The sequence below is a fragment of the Amborella trichopoda genome, chromosome 4 (genome assembly GCF_054954075.1).
Source record: "Amborella trichopoda isolate Santa Cruz 75 chromosome 4, AtrichopodaSantaCruz75HAP2 v2.0, whole genome shotgun sequence".
NCBI classification, from domain to species: Eukaryota; Viridiplantae; Streptophyta; class Magnoliopsida; order Amborellales; family Amborellaceae; genus Amborella; species Amborella trichopoda.
Window position 1 is genome coordinate 42,153,062 of NC_142339.1, and position 23,204 is coordinate 42,176,265.

At 33.4% G+C, this 23,204-nt stretch overlaps 1 protein-coding gene across 4 annotated transcripts; it reads left to right on the forward strand.

Moving 5' to 3' along the window:
* The first annotated feature begins 194 nt into the window (after window positions 1-194).
* On the forward strand, window positions 195-21,913 carry LOC18446493 (protein NRT1/ PTR FAMILY 5.10). Of its 4 annotated transcripts, none has more exons than XR_016053585.1 (5): window positions 195-382; window positions 551-768; window positions 833-1,395; window positions 10,257-10,447; window positions 20,973-21,913. XR_016053585.1 is itself a non-coding variant. In XM_006856610.4 (4 exons), exons 1-4 carry the CDS (start codon window positions 256-258, stop codon window positions 21,805-21,807), a joined length of 1,743 nt encoding a protein of 580 aa, XP_006856672.1. In that variant the 5' UTR covers window positions 195-255; the 3' UTR covers window positions 21,808-21,913. The 4 variants fall into 4 exon arrangements, 2 of the variants coding, with proteins under 2 accessions (XP_006856672.1, XP_020530674.1); XR_016053586.1 differs by having other exon boundaries at window positions 551-724; XM_006856610.4 differs by lacking the exon at window positions 10,257-10,447.
* The last annotated feature ends 1,291 nt before the right edge of the window (window positions 21,914-23,204 follow it).

Below are 23,204 nucleotides of genomic sequence, written 5' to 3' on the forward strand. Positions count from 1 at the left end.
TTTATAAAGAATTTTAATACTTTTTTTGAAATTTTTTTAAAACTTAATCCGACAGATTCAGTCGATTTCCGATCAGGATCGTCGATTCGCTGATCCATATAGATTTTTGAGATACCCAATCAGGATCACCGATCCGTTTTTTCAACGCCCCGTTGACACCGTATACAAACCTCACCCTCATTTACAGGCCAGCCACCCACACATCTGTACTTTAATTTCCAGTTGGCCAGCGGCACATCTTCACCTGAACTCAAGATGCGTGCCTCTGCAACCACCCCATTAATGAACCAAGACGATATTGTGAAAGCCGTAACAGATGTGAATGGCTTACCAGCTATCAGATCCAGGACTGGAGGATGGAGATCCTCCTTATACATCATCTGTAATCCCCCAATTCCATCCATTAGCTACCATTCTTTTTTCTTTTGAATTCTTTATTTTCCAGCATTCTTTTCTATGCAATTCTCCAAATTCATAGCTTCTCTTTTCTCCTATAATGGCAGAAATTGATAGAAATATAAATACCTCTTTAATTGTTCTCCCATTTCAGGGGTGGAAGTTTCAGAGAGGTTTGCGTATTATGGGGCTTCGTCGAATCTTATAACCTACCTCACTGATTACTTGAACCAGAGCACAGTCACAGCCGCCAAGAATGTGAATGCCTGGTCTGGTGTTGCGTCCCTTCTTCCTCTTCTTGGGGCCTTCGTTGCAGATTCGTATCTCGGTAGATACAAGACCATCATCATCTCCTCCCTAATTTATCTATTGGTCAGTTCTCTCTCTATCTCTCTCTAAGTTCTTTCTCGGTGGAAAGTGACTGAATTCCTTGCAGGGCCTTGTTCTATTGACCCTCTCGGCCATCCCCCCGTCTCTTCGTCCCAATTCCTGCGCGAACGACAACAAATTGGGGACTGAAACATGCGTGTCAAGCTTCCAAGTGGGATTCTTCTTCTTTTCTCTGTACCTTGTAGCCTTCGGCCAGGGTGGTCACAAGCCATGCGTGCAGGCCTTTGGGGCTGACCAATTCGACGAAGAAAACACAGAGGAAAAGAAATGGCAGAGCTCATTCTTCAACTGGTGGTACATGGGTGTATGTGGAGGTGGCCTCCTTGCTGTGTCTTTGGTTATGTACATTCAGGACGATATCGGATGGGGTTTAGGGTTTGGGATCCCTGCGATCGCCATGGCTGTTGCTCTTTTGGTGTTTATTTTGGGGAGGAGGAGTTACAGGCTCGCTGTGATGGGGGATGGGAGCCCATTCACTGGAATTGCCCAAGTCTTTGTTACAGCTTATCGGAAGAGAGATGGTCTGGTGAGAGGAGAAGGTAGTGATGTTGAATTGGTTTGTGAGAACTGCCCTGAATCCAGAAGCCTCGCCCCCACCAACCAATTCAGGTATTTCTCTTTGTCCTTTTTCTGTCTCATGTTGGTTGCTAACCATGAAAATAAATTGTTTTTCAGTGATAGTCTGGATGAACATAGAGAAAATGTGTAAATCAGAATCAAATAATATATATATAAAAAAAAAAAAACACTTTAGGAAGAAAATAGAGGAAAAAATGAAGTTTGATTTTATCGTTTTCATTTGAAACAAATTGTTAGGGCTTTTATATATCAATGTATTAGAAAAGTTTTGGGATAAATTTGAACAAATTTGGTGAAACAGCGAAACAGAAGTTGATGATTCTTTCTCTTTGTTTCAAAAAACACCTGCAATCTGGATTTCAATATCTTTTGTTGTGTATTTTGATCCAATAAATTGCTATAGAAGTTTAATAGTAAACTCAAAGACAAAACAACTTGAAACATTCAGTTCAAAAAAGGGGAGAGATAATGCAATAACATGTTTAATAAATGGGTCGTAAATCTTGTTTTTTGAAATTTTTCATGTTAAACATGGGGTAACTGGCAAATAGCCGAAGTCCAGGAAAAAACTGGGATGTCGTTTTACCTCCGATTTTTATGTCATTAGGATGGAACGAAAAAATACACTAAGACCATTTACTTTTGATACAAGGATGTCACAATCACTATTGGTTGTTAGATTTGAAATTAGGCATTTCTTGGTATGCTATTAACTAGGCTCAAAGTTCAAGGAAAAATTTTCTGAACTTTGAAATGCATCCGACATTATCAAATTTGAAATATGACAGCTAATGGTGATTGTGACCTCTTTATATTGAAGATAAATGGTCTTATAGTATATAATCCCTGTAGAGCTAAACTTCTAAGGGAACATTATGTGCTCTTCAACCCTAGTTCAACCTCCACATATACAATGGCCATTAGAAGTTTCAATGTGCTGGTTGGTCCAGTCCAATCCTGAAAAACTAGGGCTTGGACTACAAAATGTGGCCCGAGGGTTGTGTGCTAGGGCTGCGCACTAGGGGAAAGCTAGGCCAAGTTTATGACCATGAAAGGGCTGGCCCAAACCAAGCCCTCATTTTTCTTTCCTTTTTATTTTTTTATTTTTTCAAGCTTGATCTGATTTGCCTTTGAGGGTTAGGGCCGGGCATGGGCCAAGGCCTCTTTTACTTTGTCAGGGCCAAGTTGGGGTAGAGCGTGCCCTATGGGGAATAGGACTAGGATAGGGCCAGGGTTAACTCATTTTATAGGTGATGTTTTACGATACTTTAGTAACGACTCATCACTGTAAAAAATCTATCACATGGTCACGGTCGTGTAATAGTATTTGAATTTTAATAATTTCTATACAAAATATATTTATCTCAAATTTGGTGCATACATACTAAAATAAAATATATAATAAATAGTTTTCAAAAGATGAAAATACCCCTGAAACATTCATAGGGTATGTTGGTCATTTCTAACATCCGAATTTTCTTATGCTTGATTTAGATGTGCCTCGCTAAGGTGCACACATCAACAAAATTTCACATAAATATAATTTATAAAAAAATTATTGAAATTCAAATACTATCAGACAGTTGTGACTGTGTGACCGTGTGATGAATTTTGGACAATGATGAGATATGAATAAAGTATTGTAGAACTACCCTTGTAGCCATATGTAACCCACAACCAGATTTAATCTCGACCAATTGGACAACCACGAATTGACTACATCTTTTATTTATTTTTTTATTATTTTTGAAGTTATTTTTTTATTATTTTTGAAGTTTGTGGCGTGCCTATATCAAAACAAAGATGCTTCAATAAAACAAAAAATCCAACTAATAAAAAACATCAACCAAAATACAACTCAAAATTTCAGGGGGAGCATTTTGGTTAATTTTGTTTTAAAGAATTTTTATATTTACTGAATGCACCATGTTTTGATATTATTATGTCCCATATTTCATATAAAAATAATTTGTAAAAGAAAGCTAAAGACACATTTTGGTCATCCAACGTCAATTTGGCCCATTGAGTGTACAAGATGAGTACGTCGAGTAGGTGAGACTATATCTTGAGGTTCATTTGCAATGGATTAAAAAAAAAGGATGAAGTTTTTATAAGGCAAGCAAAATAAAGCCTCACTTCCAATCTTCGTTTGGAAAGCACTTTCGGTGACGGAAATCTTCATGATGGCTCTAAAATCAATTTTCAATATCAACAATAAATTTTGAAACTAAAAGAATGTTACAGATCTTGAGGATCTATAAACACTTATTTTTAGGGCGAGATGGACAATCTATAATAATTTGTTACAATATACAGCTAATTTTAGAGCTTGAAATCGTAGTTTTGTTTCACAACCATAATGTTCTAGCCGAGATGATCTATGCAAAGTTTTATCAATTCTTGAATTGCAATATTCGATGAGTTATAAGATGAGGCTTTAGTTATATTGATAGAGCTAGAGCCCTATCAAACCATTTTTATAAAAAAAATACCTTTCAAAAACACAATCTAATAGCATTTTGCGTAAGCCATGTTGTTGGAAAAGAATATTTCAATATGAGTCATCGAGCGTGGGCTACAATGTAAGCTCTTCGGCTTACAAAATCTTATATCTATGGAAGTATACCCTAAAACAGCATAAGCCAATGGCCACAATACGGAATGGGCATACCTTATAATGTAGAAATACGGATGCGCCTCAAAAATCCATCGAAAAAGTTGGTTTTAATATTGAAAAACCCTTTGATTGATCACCTCGATATCGAGATATATGAATAATGAAAAATAAAAAGATTTTAAGTCTCAGAAATAATGTATTTTACAACATATTATCTACACCGTCCACTTTCAGGATTTTCATATGTTTATAGATTTATTTGATTTTCATTTTTGAAATTTAAAATCTTATAATTAGATATAAAAATGTATTTTGAGATAATCCTAAAAATATTTTACATCAAAATTATATACCATGATAAAATTTAAAGGTGCACCTATTCGTATGCAAACTGCACCCTTATATATATATATATATATATATATATATATATATATATATATATATATATATATGATTTTACGTATGCTCATCACCGTCAAAAGTTCATCGCACGGTCGTAGTTGTCTGATAGTTTTTCAATTTTTAGTTTTTTCACAAATCGGAATGATCTGGAATTTGGAGCGTGTGTTCATCAAAAATAGGAGAATATAATAAAATATAAAAATAAAATTTCATAAAATAGCAATTAATCAAAATACCTTTGAAAATTTATGGGGGTATTTTGGTTAATTTATATTATACAAAATATTGTTTTCATATTTTTATTAGGTGTACTTCACTAAGATGTACACACGCTCCAAATTTCAGATCATTCTGATTTATCGTAAAAAAATGAAAAATAAAATACTACCGGACAATCGTGACTGTACGATGAACTTTGGAAGGTGATGAGCGTAGGAGGCGTCCATTCTTCTCATCAATGTGCACCTAATAAAAAAATCTAAAAAATAGTTAGACAAAAAATAAATTAACCAAAATACCTCTGAAACTTGAAACTTTATATGATAAAGCTTTTTATATGTTACTAGGTATAGGGAATTTATATATATTTGCCCTCTCCTGGCCATTTGATTTTAACATACGGCTAAGATGGCCCAATTTACAATGTCATGCCTAAAATATTTTTTATTTGTTTTATTTTTCTACGAATCATATTGACACCAAATTTGGGCCATCCCATTGTTTCATTGGGTTGCACTTATGACAAATATAAAAAAAATATTCTTGACAAAATAAAATGAGTAAAATACCCCTAAAAGTTTTTGGGGTAGTTTGGACTTTTTATATTTCAAAAATATTTTTTATATTTTTTAGATGCACCCTAGATAATGACATGCACCAAATTTCCTGTTCATAGAATTTGTAGAAAAAATAGAAATAAAATACTCTAAACTATCAGATTTGCATCAAACGGTCAGCGACTCACTTTTGAGTTGTGACATTACAAATAAAGCTATACCAACTATCCATTAAATGGCTGCCTAGTGACATATAAAAAGCTCTCTTTTTAAGCACAAGGAGAAATATAGCATATAGCCATTTGCCATTTGGACAAGGAGGTTGTAATCACCTTGGATATGAAATTAGGCAGCAGGAAATGTGACATAAATTGGGCTCAAAATCTCAAAGACATTCTTCAAACTTTGTGACGTACTCCAAATTATAGGAATTTACATCTAACGGCGATAGCAATTTTGACCAAATTGTGCTAAAGGTAAATAGTTCTAAGACATGCAATTTCTAAACACGACCTAGAACAGTCTTTATTTGGAATTCACCAACACTCCTAAATGTTAAACGACAACCTTAGGGAAATGAAGTACTATACCCCATAAAGTCGTTTTCACGCATTTTGCAATGCATCATCCCTTCTCTCTTGTATGATTAAGCATTTTGTTCAAATAAAAGATTCTATTTATTGCTCCCTCGGGTAAAGCCCAAGCTAGCAGTTCTAGGGTTCTAACTACTTCAACCCACCCACCAAAAGAACAAGTTTCTAATTGCATTCTCTATGTGCATGAAGATATAATGCCCCAAGATTGAACAAGGACCGTCCAGTTTCAATAAGATCTTTGCGTTGAAGAATTCAAAATCCTTTTTTTTTTTCTTTTTTGTTTTAAGGTAATGATCGTTGAAGAATTCAAAATTTCTTAATAAAAAACTTCTTGTATAGCTCTTTTACCCCAGGAAATTAGTGTATAGTATGCTGTGAGCACGCTATACAAGTTATTGTATAACATCTGCAATGTTGTTCGACAGCATATGCATGAAAAAGCTTACGGACAGGAACATACATAAATGCTTGGGTAGTTGTGTTATTAGTAATATTTCCGAACCCGGATTGGTAGTGTGAATCATTAACCCTACAAAACATATGTCGGATCACTGGATCGGCAATCTGAATTAGTGTGGGTCATTCAAATCGGTAATCTAAAAAATATTATAAAATTAAAATAAAAATAAAAGTTTATAGGGTGGGGATTTAGGTGAACGGATAAATAGTAAAGAAGCTTAAAAAAAATGAAAAAGGTATATATATGAAAGGTGGGTTTTGGGGGGTAACACGGTCAGATCGATTATATGCAGGAACTAGTTCAGTCCCAATCAATTCGGTGGGTTTTAAAATACTAACTAGTAGCGATTAGGAACTAGTAAGTATACATATTTCTCGGGGATTGGGGGTACTCCATTAAGAATTTTCATTTTTTTTGTATCAATATGCCAATATTGAGATATCATTTCCTTGTACGAATTACTGTTAACTACTGAAGAAACATTGAATTATCATGGATGAAGTATACAATCATACATGGACTACAATAAATTAATAATACAAACAAATTAATTTACTGTTATAACAAAAATAATACTTTATAACACAAAAAAGTAATAAATAAAATACAAGATTTGATTATCAATGTATAATTACTATTTATAATATTATAACAACTATGATTCAAAAAATATTAAAAAACACTTCCATAGCATATGATAAAAATTAAAATAAATTCTTTTATAAATGTAAATATTATGACATTACAAAATTATTTAAGAAAATATTTTCACCTAAAAATACAAACTAACAATGTCAAAATTGAGAAAAAAATAAAAATAAATTACATATCATATATCCTAGTATTTTGCAAAGCGTAAGATATACGCTACACTTTTTATGGCTATAAGCATTCACAAGGGGAAACTGAAATTTGTCCGGCATCAGTTTTCATTGAAAAGTAAATCTACCTATAAAAGGTAAAGAATGCATTGGAGTGATAAGAAAATTCAACGCGAGAAAGATACGCGACCAATGCTTTTCATGGAAAGTGATGATGTGGCTCCCATGTTACCATAACACGGACGTGTTTTCACTCAAAACTCGGCGAGTTGAAATTGCTAATGAATCCGTGAAAAACCCCCGCCCGTGTTACTGTAGCACAGGACTTGGTGACTCACTCTAAACACTAGCAGGGGATTTGGTGACTCTCTCTAAACACGGGCTCTTCTGTGTGATACTATAGCACAGGACTTGGTGATTCTCTAAACACGGGCTCCGCCCATGTAGCACGGGACTTGGTGACTCTCTCTAAACAGGGACTCGTTTACGTGAACCGAACCGACGCAAGGTGTTCAAAAACCGTATTGAAAGAAAGTGAATCCGTTGAAATCACCTATGTTACTGTAGGACTGAACTTGGTGGTTCTCTCTAAACACTGTGTCACTGTAGGATTGGACTCGGTGATTCTTTCTAAACATAGGCTGGACGGGACTTGGTGCTTCTCTCTAAACACGGGCTCTTCTACGTCTTTTACGTAAATCAACATGAGGTTTTATGAGGTGTCCAAAAACCGTATACGTGAACCAACACGAGGTTTTATGAGGAGTCCCAAAACCGTATCCAAAGTGAACCGCCCGTGTTACTGTAGCACGGGACTTGGTGACTCTCTCTAAACACAGGCTCTTTTGAGTCTTTTAGGTGAACCGACACGAGGTGTCCAAAAACGGTATCGAAAGTAAATCCGTTGAAACCGCCCGTGTTACTGTAGCACGGGACTTGGTGACACTCTCTAGCATGGGACTCGGTGACACTCTCTAAACACAGGCTCTTCTACGTCTTTTACGTGAACCAACACGAAGTGTCCAAAAACCGTATCCAACCGAGCGAGTCTTGTACTCGACGACTTTTCAATCACTGATCCAAACATTAGAAACCCATAAAAATTCCTGTAGACTTTGACCACTTTGCATTTTAGGATATCTTATTTAAGACACGGAAATAGGTGTTTGAATATGATGCGTGTTTGTGTTTAAAATATGATGTCCCAGTGTAGAAATTAGACCTGTTCTATAATCATTATAATTATTTTATTAAATAATAATAAACTGTAGGGCTGGCAAAGTACCAGGCCAGCCCAAGCTCGACCCTAGTCCATATAGGGCTAATCCGAGTCTAGATTGGCCCTGGCCCTGGTCCTATCTGGGGCCTAAGCCTAATATGTTCAAAGAAAGAAACAGAACAAGAAAAGAAAAAAATAAAAGAAAGGGCAGGATCCGGTTGGCTCTTTTGTGGCCCTGGCGCAAGCCTTAATCAGCTAGGCTCTACCGTTAAGCTACGTTATGTGGCCAAGCCTAGTTTTTTAGGGCTCTACCATTGCCAGTCCTAAAACTTTTAAAAGCAATTGTTTCATGCGGGTTGGATCGTATTTGTACAATATGCATTTCATAGGTATAAAACATCTACTTCAAAGATAGATGCAAATAGGTGATCTATCTAAAAATAATTGTAATTAACAGTCCAAATATTTTTTAAATATAATTATTATTTCTATTTGTCAAAAGGTATTTATTTATTCGTATTCATGATCTCCATGTTAAAGACTGTTTATTATCTAAAACTTAGGATCACAATATATTTAAGAAATATATTTATTGCCAAACTCGCATATCTACATGTGCAGGCTTGGCCACATGCTAACCGCGTCTAACTTTTAATATATAAAATATAGGGAAAATATCTATATAGAACTTCTTTTTTGATCTCATTTATTAACATACTCAGAGTTTGAAAATAGAGTCACAGAGATCCCACATAGTATATTCTTTAACCCTTTGGACCAATTTTACTTTTTTTTACTATACTTGTTTATCCAAAACAAAAGGAAAAAAGAATACAACTAAAAAAGAAATAAACGATAGGTGGATTTGGAAATAAATAGAAAAAAATGAATTTTTCACTTTTGTTTAGGCTAAAAAAATGGTTTCAAAAAGTGTAATGGTTGTGAAGGGGGTTAAAAGATATATTATATGGGATTTATATGCGGTCAGATATTTTTTTAAACCTTGTTGAGAAATACAACTTAAAAAAAGGATGTCCAAAGATATTCTCCCTAAAATGTAATCGTTCATATCATATTAGGTCATATGTCCTTGTATTAGATGTGCTTAACGCAACCATTCAAAACGCACAAAACTGCACAAGATGTAATGGTTCAACCATGAATAACAGTTGCGCTTCTAGAATGAAATGCTTGGACAAAATTGGTTTTAAGTTGAACTAAACGATTTATTCGGTTTTGTTTTATTTTGGGGTTGTGTTAGTATGATCCAATAACAAAAAAAGATCCATGGAATTTTATTATTCGAGGACTCATTTTCTTTTAATAGAAAATTACAAATAACCTCCAAGGCTAGACATTCTATGCAAGTTACCCCCAACTAATTTTTTTTTCTCACTTCCCCAAAGTACATTTTTCCAAAAAATACCTCCCCAAGTAAAAAAACGTACATTTTTTTGACAAAAATACTCTTTTTCATACATAAAAATTTAATTTTGGCCTAACATTCACATGGCTTACATGAGCTGCTGGACCGCTCTTTAATATTGTTGGAACTCGTTAAATTAAAAAAAGTGCCGGACCGCTCTTTGACATTATTGGATCGCACTTTGGCCCTGTTGTTGGACTGCATGGGCATGTTGCCAGATCGCATAGGCCTATTGTCAGACTGCTCTTTAGTAGTGTTGTACCGCATGGGCATATTATCGGGCATTGACTGCTATTGTTAGTTATCAGACCAGCATTACACTGCCGGACCGCCCTAAGAATTCGCCGGATTTCTTTTTCGTAGAAAAGAGGAGAGATGTGTGAGTAAAATTAAGGGAGGGTAGTTTAGACTTTTTTTTATTTTTTATTTGGTTAGGAGAGATATTTGCTAAAAAAATATATTTTGGAGTAAAAAGTGAGAAAACAAATTTGGTTGGGGAAAAAAGTCTAGTCTATTGAGCGTCATTTATAATTTTTCTAATTTTGAACCTTTACAAAACTATTTTGGGCAGTGAAAAATAGATTTGGAGCTCCTAACATGTTGCGAGTCTACCGATCGAGGTTCCATTGAAATGGACAACAAGATCGCATTATACAGAAGACATTCAATAGGCATGTCAAATATGTTTTTCTTCGAGATCTTAACTTTTGGGGTCAAGATGGATTCGAGGCCCTAGATATCCAAAGTACAGAGAAGTGAACGGTAACACACTGTTTTTCTTTATTCGCCGCCTCACCAATTATTTTCATTTATTGTAGGAAAATTTAATGAAATACCCACGAAAGATAAACTATTTATCAATTTTCATATATTGGTTGATTTAATTTCAAATTACTCAAGAAAGCGCACTTGAGTTGGAACTGGTGCAAATGCAAAAATAGACAATAGTGCAACTCCCATAGACATTTTGATAAAATTTTCTTTATTTTATTTGAGTTTGCCTACATAAAATCCACATTTTATTATGGTCACAAAAACTTTATTATGCTCTTTTTCTATGTTTTCTTGTCATGGAAGAAATTAAGCCATAAGAGAATAAATCATACATATTCTTGGTATTATGATACATAGCAACAAAGTTATCAAAGACCGGACTGGACTATTTAGGTTAATCGTGGTCTTTATTGATCCGATCTAAAATAAAAGCTTTGTTTGGTTGAAAACCTATCAAAATCTATATTTGATCGGTTTTGGCCAATCTGACCATTCAATATTGACCGGTTCGACCTATTAGACAAATTTTAGAAACTGTTTTAATGCCTTTTTGATTTTTTAATTATTATTCTTGTTCTCATTTATTCTTTTAAAATATAGTCTAAGTAGTTCGCGCTACGGTGGAACTAGTTTTAATTGGATTAAACCTTTTACTTATTCGGTGACCAATTTGACTTTGATAATTATTTGCTGGCGAAAAAATATCATTGTGCATTTTTCTTCCGGCTGCTGCTTTGACAAATAAATGAAAATCATCTCTTTTTTAATACGAGTAGAGTAAATGGGAAAGCATAAAAAATAGGAAAAGTTTTTTTAACACGCTTAGAGTAAAATGGAGAGCATAAAAATAGGAAAAAGTTTTTTGTGAGTCAGCCGGCTCTTTCAACACGAGTAGAGTAAACAATAGGAAAAGGTTTTGTGAGTCAGCCGGCAAGAGCCAGCTGACCCATGAACGGCCATCTTATAGATGGACGTGGTGTAAAGTGGCTCGAATAAAAATGCAATATAGATGGTACAAAAAAATTCCCCATAGAAAGAGACATTTTAAATTTTAAACATTATATTTTTTATATTGATGATCACCTTGCCATAGATCATAAATCCCTGAAATTTCGGATAAAAAATCCATGTTTAAGATGTATTTTTATAGGGGACATCTGTGTGCTAATGAGTCGGAAACCTCATCCTAAAGAAAAAACCAAACACTCATTTTTTACTTTTATACACAAGATGTTAATCTTTTTTTATAGAAGTGAGGTGCAGTCAGATATTCATCGGCAATGAAGGGTGATTCCAATAATAAAAAACTCTCCAATTAATCATCTCCACCTTATGATGTATGTTCATGTAAAAGAAAGAATTTTGAGTATTAGAAGTAGTGCATCTTGTTATACATTATATAGGCTGTTTTTTTTCGAGATTTTTAAGTTTTTATAGATTTACCCTAACATACTATTTTGGGTTTATATAATTCTATTTCAAAAAAAACTTTCAAACCATTATAAGAGTTTCATCATCAGAATTACGTCTTCCAAAGCCTCCAACAAAGTTTGGAGGCATGCCTTACTTTGATTGTTTAAGGTGGACTCCTTATATAGACCGCACATGTTCAATAAAAGATTGTAGTGAAGGTTTTAACATACTTTTTGGTACACTTAGATGTCATTGATGGCTACGTGCTCCTATACTGCGTATTTGCAAGGTGAAAGACCCTCTCTAAGTGGGTCACTCCCTAAACATTGAACATTTGTGCTCTCTCTTAATTTTGAGATGGAGATTTTTTTTTCTTTTTTTGGTCTTTTTTTATTAAATTGTTTTTATCTTGATTTGACATTTCACATCGTAATAAAATTTCAAGGCAATATAGGAATTGTATACTACGAGACCATTTATCTATGTGACATAAAGGTCTCATTTGTTCCTAGCTTTAAGATGTCAAAGTAGATGGCTCCTGGTACATCACAAAGTTCGAGATTTTGTTTTTAAACTTTAAATCTAATTAATAAGATTTTTACAACCACCCGAATTAAAATCTGATGGGTAAACATAAATGTGACCTCCTTGTACCTAAAGCAAATTGTCACTTTGCATGCTTCTTGTGCAATGTAAAGCCTTTGAGGCGATTTCTTTAAAAAAATTGTCTCTTATGTAGCTTCATTCCAAGATTGATTAAGGACATCATGTGTTTTGTCAAGGTAAACATCACTTGTTACACCTAGGGTTCAAAAACCCATGCATTAGAGAATGCCACTCTCTTTGTTAATGAAATTTTAAAAATTTCAGAAGAAAATTAGAATTATATATGAACTAAATCATCAATATGGAGATTGCCTTGATTCTTAGATAGAATCGGGAGATTATACAAATATCGTGCTGATTTTTTATTTATAATGGAATCTACACATGACCCTGTGTCAACTAATTCGTGCTTTCAGATGTGAATAAGCTTTTCTTTTTTGAACTTTGATTACTTCATGAGAGGTACATGATAACTACCATGCATTTGACACAATTCATATATTTGGAGCTAAATCTTCTTAATAGTTGTTTCAGGAAAATATCAATTAAATGGTCAAACTACTTTATAAAATATATTAAAGTGATCAAATCATCACACCGTACAATAGTTACCTTTTAAGTTTCATTTTACTTAAGTACTTTTTTTAAAATTATATTTTAAAGTAACCAAATTAACCTTACAGAAGCTTGAACAAGTAAGGGCCGTTGAATAATTTAGCCTACTTAATTGGCACGAGCGAAATAATGATAATTATTAATTCCCTTGGTTACTTAGCTAAGAAAGATGGGGAATACTTCTAGTGGTTCAAAGTTAGCAACATGAAAAAATGGATTATGGTTGAAAAGTAACCACATGGCTGATCATGAACAACCAAAGTTGTCAACTGTTATTTATTTCATTTTAACGCGATGTTGGGATTATTTGCAAATATAGATTTCAAATATTTTATTAACTTTCAGTCTTTCACTACACATTGTGTGGGCTCTTAGTCTTCCCCCTAAATTGTAACACTAAATTCCTTTACGTACAAATTCATTTAAGTTTCGTAAGGATAGTCCTTTTCATAATTGGAATCTACAGTACGAGACCATTTATATTTTGTTAAGGAAGTCATAATTATTTTTAGTCAATTGGATGATTTGAGGTGTGTCACAAAGTTTGATATTTACTTATTTATTTAAAACTTTGAGTCTAGTCAATAATACTCTTATAACAACCTGATTTGAATTCTGACAAATTGTGACCTCTTTGTACCAAAAGTAAATAATCTCTTTCTATACTTTTACCTTGATAAATATAAAAGGTACCTTTTAACTAACTTTGTATCAATGTAGCTTTGACATCAGGCTTCTATGACCGGGACACTGTTTTACTTTTGTAAAGTAGCCCATTTTGTTCTTTAAAACTTTTAATAGTTATTTTTGTGTCACCTTTTCACCATAGCTCATGAAACTGTCATAATGTTGAATATATCGTCACAATATTGGGAATTGGTCTCTAGCTTGGTTCGTTATGGTAATGAAGATTGCAACAATACATGGAAAGAGACTGGGGTCCTGGTGGTAACATCCCCACATCCTAGCCAATATTTTGTAGTTTCATTTCCGCCGATACTACTTCACTAACACTTTAAAAAACTAACTTTTAAATTAATTGTAAAAACGGGTTGGGACTTATCTTCCCCACTAGTTACACATAAAAGATAGTTACAACATTACAAATCAGGTTGAAATTTGATTGCACACTTACCTTAAAAGAAATATATCAAGCAATTTATAGAGGCCATGGTTAGGGGTATTAGGTGATGATATGGTCAAGTATCATATAAACTTAAATATGTATTGGCTGTTACATAATGGTATAAAAGCCAATTCGATGGTTTTCAATATTTTTCCTTTACAAAAAGGCGTTGATTATATATTTACCAAAATAAAGACAGGAAATATCTTTAAACACCCTATTTTGATGTACGATTTGCTCATAAACCCAGGATTTTTTAAAAAGTTTATGGCGGTATAGATTTTCTAAAAATTATATCTTCTAATTTCAAGGAACCAATTTATCGTTTTTGACTACTCTTTTTTAACGTAAACAAAAACTACAAAGACACCTTTATGTGTTTACTAAATTTTTCTCTCTATACCTCTTTATTTTTTCTCTCTCTATAACATCTCTTGCTATGTAGGAGAGAGAGACATTATACAGAGAGAAATAAAGATGTATATAGAGAGGTTTAGTAGACGAATAGCGGTATTTTTAGTTTTTGTTTGGACAAAAAACAAGGAGTTATGAGGGATAAATTGTATCTAGGGGGTTAGAAGATGTGTTTTTCAAAAAATACATACCCTCATAAAGTTTGTAAAACCCTAGGGCTATAGAGAAATAGTACACCAAAACAGGATTTATGGAGATATTTTTCCAAAAAAAGGGGGAAAATTTTACATCAATATAACTGTAATTTACTTATCCAAAAAATAAAACTGTAATTTTTTATGTGATATTTAAGATCAACGCATGTTATATTCAGTACAAATTTTTTAGCTTCTTAATATAATATATAATGAATTAATAAACTAGGGCACCCTTAATACCCGCTCACGTTATAGCCAGTTTGGATGTCAAATAAAAAGACCTTTACAATAAAAAATGGTAAGTTTTTTCACCCTTGAAAATTCTTGTCACTTTATGTTTGGAAGTCTATGAAAATATTAGACGCAAATTATATTCGCTAGAATTTTCTATTTGGTCGCGTTATAATGAACTTTGACTCGGGCAAATTTTTGTCTGTTTTTTATCATTAAAGATTTTTACCAATGATGCTATGAAATTCAACTCCAATGATATAGCATTATCTATGAAATCCATTTTCGAAACGTTTTGAGCACACACGGAGAGAGGGAGAGAGAAATAGAAGCCATAAAATGGATTTTAGGATCTGGTAAAGGTATAGGTTTTGGAAACGTTTTGAGCACACACATGGAGAGAGAGATGGGAGTGGGGGGTGGTGGTGCAAGAGGGTTTTCTCACTAGTTTTCAAGCAAGAATGGGAGGCGTGAGAAGAGGAGGGAAAAGTGGGTTGGAGAGGAAGCGGGACATATGGGGCAAGGCCAATCTCTTTTATGCGTTGTTAAAAAAAATTCAACTTTAACTTAAATTTTTTTTATGACATTATTAGGTTTGGAGTGGAATTTTTTTTGGAGAGAAAATATTAGGACACCCAAATTGCCGAATCACGGAATGAGAATTTTTCTTATGTAAGAAGAAAATAAAAAAAATTCTCAAATCGAGGCCGCTAATTGGTGCTTCGGTTGGTTCGGTCCAAAGAAAAATTCTTGTTTGGTTCTATTTTTGGCTGGTCATATCGATTGATTTTTTACCCGTCGGAATGGTGAATCAAATCCATGCATTCTATATTGTCATGTATTTTATGTTTTTGAACTCTCTTTTTTCCCTTGAAAATCATGTTACAAATTCATGCATTCTATATTGTCATATATTTTATATTTTTGAACTTTTTTTTTGTTTTTGTTTTTTTCATGTTCAACTAGTTCAGTGATGTACGGAAATTTGAATAACAATAGCAAGAAATTAAGTCAAACACAAGAAATAACTTGAAAAAACCTAGGATTTCTTCTTTACTTTAAGCTAGAGTTCCAAAAGCCTAAACCTTTGTTTTCCTTTTCATCTATGAAAATCACACGAAATGATCTCCTCAAGGCCTCACATGGCTCTTACATATTATAATCTAATGTTCAATGCCATCCTAACCTAAATACAATTTTTTTTAATGATAAATTTACCCTTGTGAACATTAATTTGTGAATAATACCCATGAATAGTAGTTGTGAACACTACATGTAAATACACACTAGTGAATACTAAATAAAAATATAAAAAAATTCTAGAATCCCAAAAAAAATTAAAAATCCTAAAACCAAAATTAGAATATAATCCTTTGAAATTTAATAAAATTAAAATAAGAATAATTTTATTCTACATTATTCTTCCGTAGTTGGAGGAAACTCGTAATCAAATTTTGAAGTAGATTAAGATGAATTTCTCTTTTGCGAGCTGAATATACTATGCTTCGAATCCTTGGACTCGTAGTTTATTGGTCCAATCAAAATACAACAATTACGCATTGAGGCTGGGCTTTGAAATCAATTGATATATTCGTATAACTCTTGTGGAATATTTGAAGAAATGGTCACTATATACTGATAGAGTTTGTTTAGCCATATAAGCTTGCTGAAATTGCATCATTAAACAATATAACTTTGTTGAAATTGCTCTGGCTCAAGTGCATCTCTGAGATAAGCATTGGACTCAGATGACTAAACTAATAACTTCACTTATTGACTCATCTTAGGGTCTATTTTTCTCTTCATCAAAGATTTGTTCAACCATGAAATCATTTTCATCATAGTAGGTTGGATGTCCTATAGGATATTGTTCTTCATCTAACTATGTAATAAAGATTGGTGCCAAAATCCCAATTTACAACTTGTTGATTTTCAATACAACTAGAGTCAAAATCAAGAACGTTAGAAAGTCCTCCAAATAAAAACCTCTAGAATAATGCTCTCCACATTTAGGTACTCTATTACTTTCCTCTTTACTTGATTTTTCATGCAAAGTACAAAGGTAAAAGGGGTTATATTAAATATCATCTTGGGCAAAAAAATCACCGTCTTGTCCATGATTGGTTCTTGCAAAATACTGCATTCGTTTTTAACTTGCTTTTAAGTTTTTCAATTAGTAAATTACAAAATCCTCCCTTCCACAACCCTTTCTCGCTGCAATAGGTTTCATCGAAATCACAAAATCTAGAAAAATAATTAAAAAAAAAAGAAAAAAGAAAAAACCATTGAAATCATTAAGAGCTAGGCTGAATTTGGTAAAACTTGGCCCAAACTCGGTAAACTCTAAGCTTGGCTGGAGTTTCCTGGCTTTGTTGCTTGACAAAACCTAAGCTTTGATACCACTTGATGTAGGAAAATTTCCAGAATAATAAAATCAACAAGAAATTGAGCTAAACACAGGCATTAACTTTAAGAAGCCTAGGGTTTTCTCCTCACCCTAAGCTCAAGTTCCAAAAGTCTAAGTCTTTCTTTCTTTTTCAATTTATGAAAATCATGCAGAAAATACCCCCTTAAGGTCTCATACACCTCTTATATATTGTAGTTTAACGTTTAAAGATATTAAATGACCTCAAAATTCATATTCAATAATTAAATGACTTTAAAAGTCCTAACTTAAACACAAAATTTGTAATGACAATTTTACTTCTTTAAACGACTACTTGTGAACAACACTCATAAATAGTACCCCTAAATAGTACCCTTAAATATTAATCCTTTATTTTATAAGGAATGTTGTTTTGTTAGGAGTTATGAAGAGTTCCTTGAGTTGGAAAGCATCTAACAATTGACCTTAAGGTCAATAATACCTTTTTGAGTAGTTCCCTTATAGGCAGGCAAAGAAGATCCATTTTAGGAGCTGAAGGTATATAGTAATAAATAAAAATATTAAAAACAATTTTAGAATATCTTAGAAACTTAAAAGCCCAAAACATATATCCTCAAATTAGTGTTTTAAAAAACGGCGAGTCGAACTGAACTCGCCCGGTTCGACTCAGGAACCGGTACAGCCTATGTCTGTTCCAGCACAAAACCGGGAACCGCCCGGTTCTAGAGAAGAACCATCGGTTCCCATCCGGTTCTATCCGGTTCAGCTCGGTTCAGTTCGGTTCAGCCCGGTTCACATACGTAACGCATGACACGCACGTGCGAGCGTGCCCCACGCACACTCACACGTACACACGTGTGTCCAAGCATGCGTACGAGTGTGCCCCACGCACACTCACATGTGTACACTTGTGTCCAAGCGCACGTGCAAGCATGCCCCATGCACACTCACGCGTGCACACGTGTGTCCGAGCGCACGCGCGAGCGTGCCCTACGCACACTCACGCATGCCCACGTGTATCCAAGCACGCGTGTGAGGTTGCCCTAATATTTTTGCACACATGTTATAGTTCATATTACATAGGTATTTATATATCAAAGTTGAATACCGATATTTCGATGTGGGATAATTCCCAAACATCATTAAATGAAAACGAAATGTAAATATAGTCTATTAATCAGCAATTTATAATCACATGTAGTTAGATGGCTTGGTGGTTATGACTTTTGTTTTTTTACTTGATGTCCCAAGGTCGGATCCCCTTGGGCATGTGTTGCATTTTTGTCGTGTATATAGTCGTTGGTATAAATATAAATATTTTTGTTATGTATATAGTGGTTGGTATAAATATAAATATTTTTGTAAATAATATAAAAGGCATAAAAAAATGAAAAATAAAAAAATTAATTTTTTATATAACAGTTAATTTTTGTTGTATATAGTGGTATAATTATTTTTGTAAATAATATGAAAGGTATAAAAAAAATAAAAATAAAAAGTTTATTCTATTTGAAATCTCCATCTTTCTACTAACAATCTCTTTTATTAAATTTATTATAGAAACCTAAAAAAATAAATTTTTGAAAAATTGAAGTGTTATTTCAAAAATTTGTACGCATTTTATTAATTTTTACATTGATAACCAAATCTTTTATTTTATTTATGAATTTTTACATTATAAATCATGTAATGTACTATTTTTCTTACAGTTGTCAATAATACATTTTAAATTAGATAATATTATAAAATATTTTTAATTTGTTATTATTTGTCTAATAAAATAATTATAAAATGTAAACTAATAATTATAATTTCAGTATATAATATTATAATTAGTGAGGTTGTAATAATTTTGGATTATAGTTAGTTAGGCTATAATAGTTTGGATTTTTTTAGCAGATTAGGGTTTTTCGCCAAAACGAGATTTTAATGGCCATTCTTTCATTGATTAGTCTACTCTTTATAATAGTCCATATATAATTATATATTTTATCCATGATAATTCTATGAATTTTCTTTTATGTGATGCAAATTTAATAGTTAAAATAAGTTTATACCGGGAAAGAGCATCTCAATATTCACAAATTGATAAAAAAAATGAAAGTTAATAATGTAGTACTCTGATGTTTTATTGGATTCCTAAGAAACAATATTTATAATGAATTTTAATAATTTTTTTGGATTTTTTTGAAGTTTTAATCTGACCGATTCAGCCGATTCTCGATCCGGATCGCCGATTCGCCGATCCGGATCAGTTTTTGAGGTGCCCGATTCGGGTCACCGATCCGTTTTTTAAACCATTGCCTCAAACTAAATGAGAATATACATTCTTTGAAATTAAAAAAAAAAAACAATTTTGCTCTGCATCATTCAATTATTGGTCGAACTTGTTTTAACTGGACTACACTCCTTAGGCTTCAATATTTTGGTGATTGGTCCAATCCTGATAACATTAATTAATATTACTAGTCTTCATAAATAATATATTTTTTTTTTTTAGCTATTCATATCAATTATAGCAGGGTCACGGTAATATATTATTCCTAGCTGGGGCCCTTAAACATTGTATCTATTGATTGTGAGGGTAATTTTTTTTGAGCTCATATAACTACTTTGATTAACTCGAATTGGTGTTTTACAAAGGAAATTTGCTAAATATCACCTTTTCTTTTGAAATTTTAAAAATATTCCCAATATTTTATGTTTTTCATTCATATCCATTTTTTAAAAGTCCATCAAGTATTTTAATTTTATCTTTTTTCTCTATACATCATATTTTGCTCAATGTTTTTGTGTCCTACGCACATGTGAATATAATAAAAAATTAATGAAGTAATAATAAAGGATTATTGTCGTTGGTTTGCTCATTTTATTCATTTGAACTTAGTATTTTGTATATTTTTTCAGGTTCATTGTAGTGAGGAATATGGATACTAAAAATTTGTGCTTAAGTTAATTTTTATAGAAAATTAAAATTAAAATATGATACACGCTCTAAAAAGTAGGATATAAGCACAAAATATGAAGATAATTTTAAATTCCGCAAAATATAAGCAATATTTATGCAAGTTTCCTTTTTAAAAATGGAATTGTGTATAATGAGATCATTACCTTTGATACAAGGATGTCACAATTATTTATCATTATCCAATGTGAAAACTGATAGCTTGGATGTGTTACAAAGTTCAAGAGTTGAAGTTTGAGCTTCGCCAATGGAATAAATGCAGCAATCCAATTTCACATCCAATCGTCAAGATTAATTGTGATCATCTTGTACCAAAGATAAATAATCTCATTATATACTTTTCTTTAAAAAACTTGTTAGCTAATTTGAAAATAATTGAGTCAACTCAGGGTAGGAGGTGGGACCATGATTGGTTTTTACTTTTTCTTTTCAATTGTTTCCCTCCAATCCCACTCAGGAATGGCTGAAGTTATTAGAATTGAATCTGACCAAGATTTTGGGTACTAAGTCCTAATTTCAAATTAATAAATCACACTTACTGAGGAGAAAATCAATTACAGGTGCTTAGACAAAGCGGCCATTCCTGATGAGCTTGATGTAGCCTCATGCTCGAAGAACAAATGGAGGATTTGCACTGTCACACAAGTGGAAGAAGCTAAGCTTTTGCTGCGACTGTTGCCCATCTGGGGTAGCTGCCTAGGCTATGCTGTCATCTTCGCGCAGTCTTCGACATTTTTCACGAAGCAAGGCAAGACCATGGACAGATATTTAGGATCTTCCTTCCAGGTTCCAGCCGCTGCCCTCCAGTCATTCATAAGCTTGGGCATTATGCTCATAGTTCCCTTTTATGACCGCATCTTTGTCCCAATTGCTCGTAAGATCACAAGCAAACCAAGTGGGATTTCAATGTTACAAAGGATCGGTATTGGCATGGTGATATCAGTTATTTCCATGGTATTGGCAGCTCTTGTAGAATCAAAGAGGCTGCAAATAGCTAAGGAGCATGGTCTACTAGATGATCCTTATGCTATGGTCCCAATGAGTTTTTGTTGGTTGATACCGCAATACCTATTTTTTGGCATGGCGGATGTGTTCACGATGGTGGGGTTACAAGAGTTCTTTTATAATCAGATGCCTGATGGGTTGCGAAGCTTGGGGGCTGCCCTTTACTTGAGCATTATCGGTGTGGGGAGTTTCTTGAGTAGTGCAGTGATCACAATTGTTGAGATGGTGAGCACAACTAGTGGTGGGGAGAGTTGGTTCGCTGATAACCTCAATCGCGCTCACCTCGACTATTTTTACTGGCTGTTGGCTGTTCTTAGTGGTGTTTTCTTCTGCTTGTTTGTCTGCTTAGCTAGTCACTATACCTACAAGAGAGAGAATTTAGTTCTATAATGAGAAAATAGAGAGTTTGTCCTCTGCAACAATGGTTGTTTGGTATATTTATTGTTGGTTATATTGATATCAATGAAAAATTCTTGTGTGCTTTCCCTGTCCTCAACCCATTCTTTTTTGTCTATCAATGTGATCAACACAAATATCTAATTTATTATTGCTTTCTTTAAAGGGAAAAGATTACATAAGGTTGCAACCTTAAAATGTAGAATCACATATGCACATAAAAAATCTGTCAGAAATGTTGTTTTAATGTTGAAAAACCCTCTAATTCATCATCTCGATAACAAAATGTATGAATATTAGAAACAAATTGTTTTTGACTCCCAGAAATAGTACATCTTGCAACACATTATCTAGACCGTCCATTTTCAAGATTTTCCTATATTTATAGATCTACTTGATTTTAACCATTTTTGAAATTTAAAATTTTCTATTGTTTAAGGTTGCAACCTTATAGAAACCGCACCCTTTTTTAAAATCATTGACTTTAATCAAAAGGGAATTTGATCTCCATAAAAGATAAAGAAACCAGCACTAAATTTCGTATAAGAAAAGAAAGGATTTAATCAATATGATTCAGAATGGTGTATTATTCATTGTCGCTTGATGTTCAAAAGTTTAGCGATGTTTAATAATTTATTTTAATGTAGCTAGACATTATTTGCTAATTACATATTAGGAATACTGCTACGTAATCAGTTAAAGTGATACCCTCATTACAAGCAAATTTTAGCCGCTTAAATTGTCACATTTGCAGTCAGGATGCCATGCTTACATTCCATGGTAGTTGCTTACATTCCATGGTAGTTATCTTTTACCCCATTATATATGGAACGCAAATTTATAAGATGGGTGTTGATGAAAATGACTATGTGAGATAGAAGATATTCATTTCCCTTTCATTTTTGGTATGTATGGTTATAGCAAGGAATTCTTGATTTAGTAAACAGGGAAGAAACAATTGTTGTTATTATGCTCTCTCATATTTCATTTTATTTAATTTTTAATAGCATAGATTAAGTAGTTCGTGGGTTGTTTGGGCCCTGCTGTCTAGAAAACCAGGTTTTACATATCCAGGTATATAATATTGGCTGGCTGTTTGGATCGACTTTTGGTCCTCGTAACCTAATTTTGTCTATCCTCGAAAACTCAACATAACCTCGATTGCTCATTCAAAAAAAAAAAAAACCATGGAATGAGCCAATTCTTGCATTTATAAAAGCAAGCTTGGATATCAAAGAAAGCGCCCGCCGCACGTTGTTATCCACCTCGTCTGAATCTTCTTCTCCCTCTACTCCCATTCTTTCCCATGCGATTTGCAGCCACCACGTTCACCCCTCCTCCGTTGTTCCACCCTGCGCAACAAGAGGTCAGCCCCCACTATAAATCACACC

Excerpts from the sequence above, each read along its gene's own strand:
- LOC18446493 (XM_006856610.4), top strand. The coding sequence starts at position 256 with ATGCGTGCCTCTGCAACCACCCCATTAATGAACCAAGACGATATTGTG. Across the intron at positions 383-550 it reads ATCCTCCTTATACATCATCT|GGGTGGAAGTTTCAGAGAGG; the intron begins GTAATCCCCCAA and ends CTCCCATTTCAG. Across the intron at positions 1,396-20,972 it reads GCCCCCACCAACCAATTCAG|GTGCTTAGACAAAGCGGCCA; the intron begins GTATTTCTCTTT and ends AATCAATTACAG.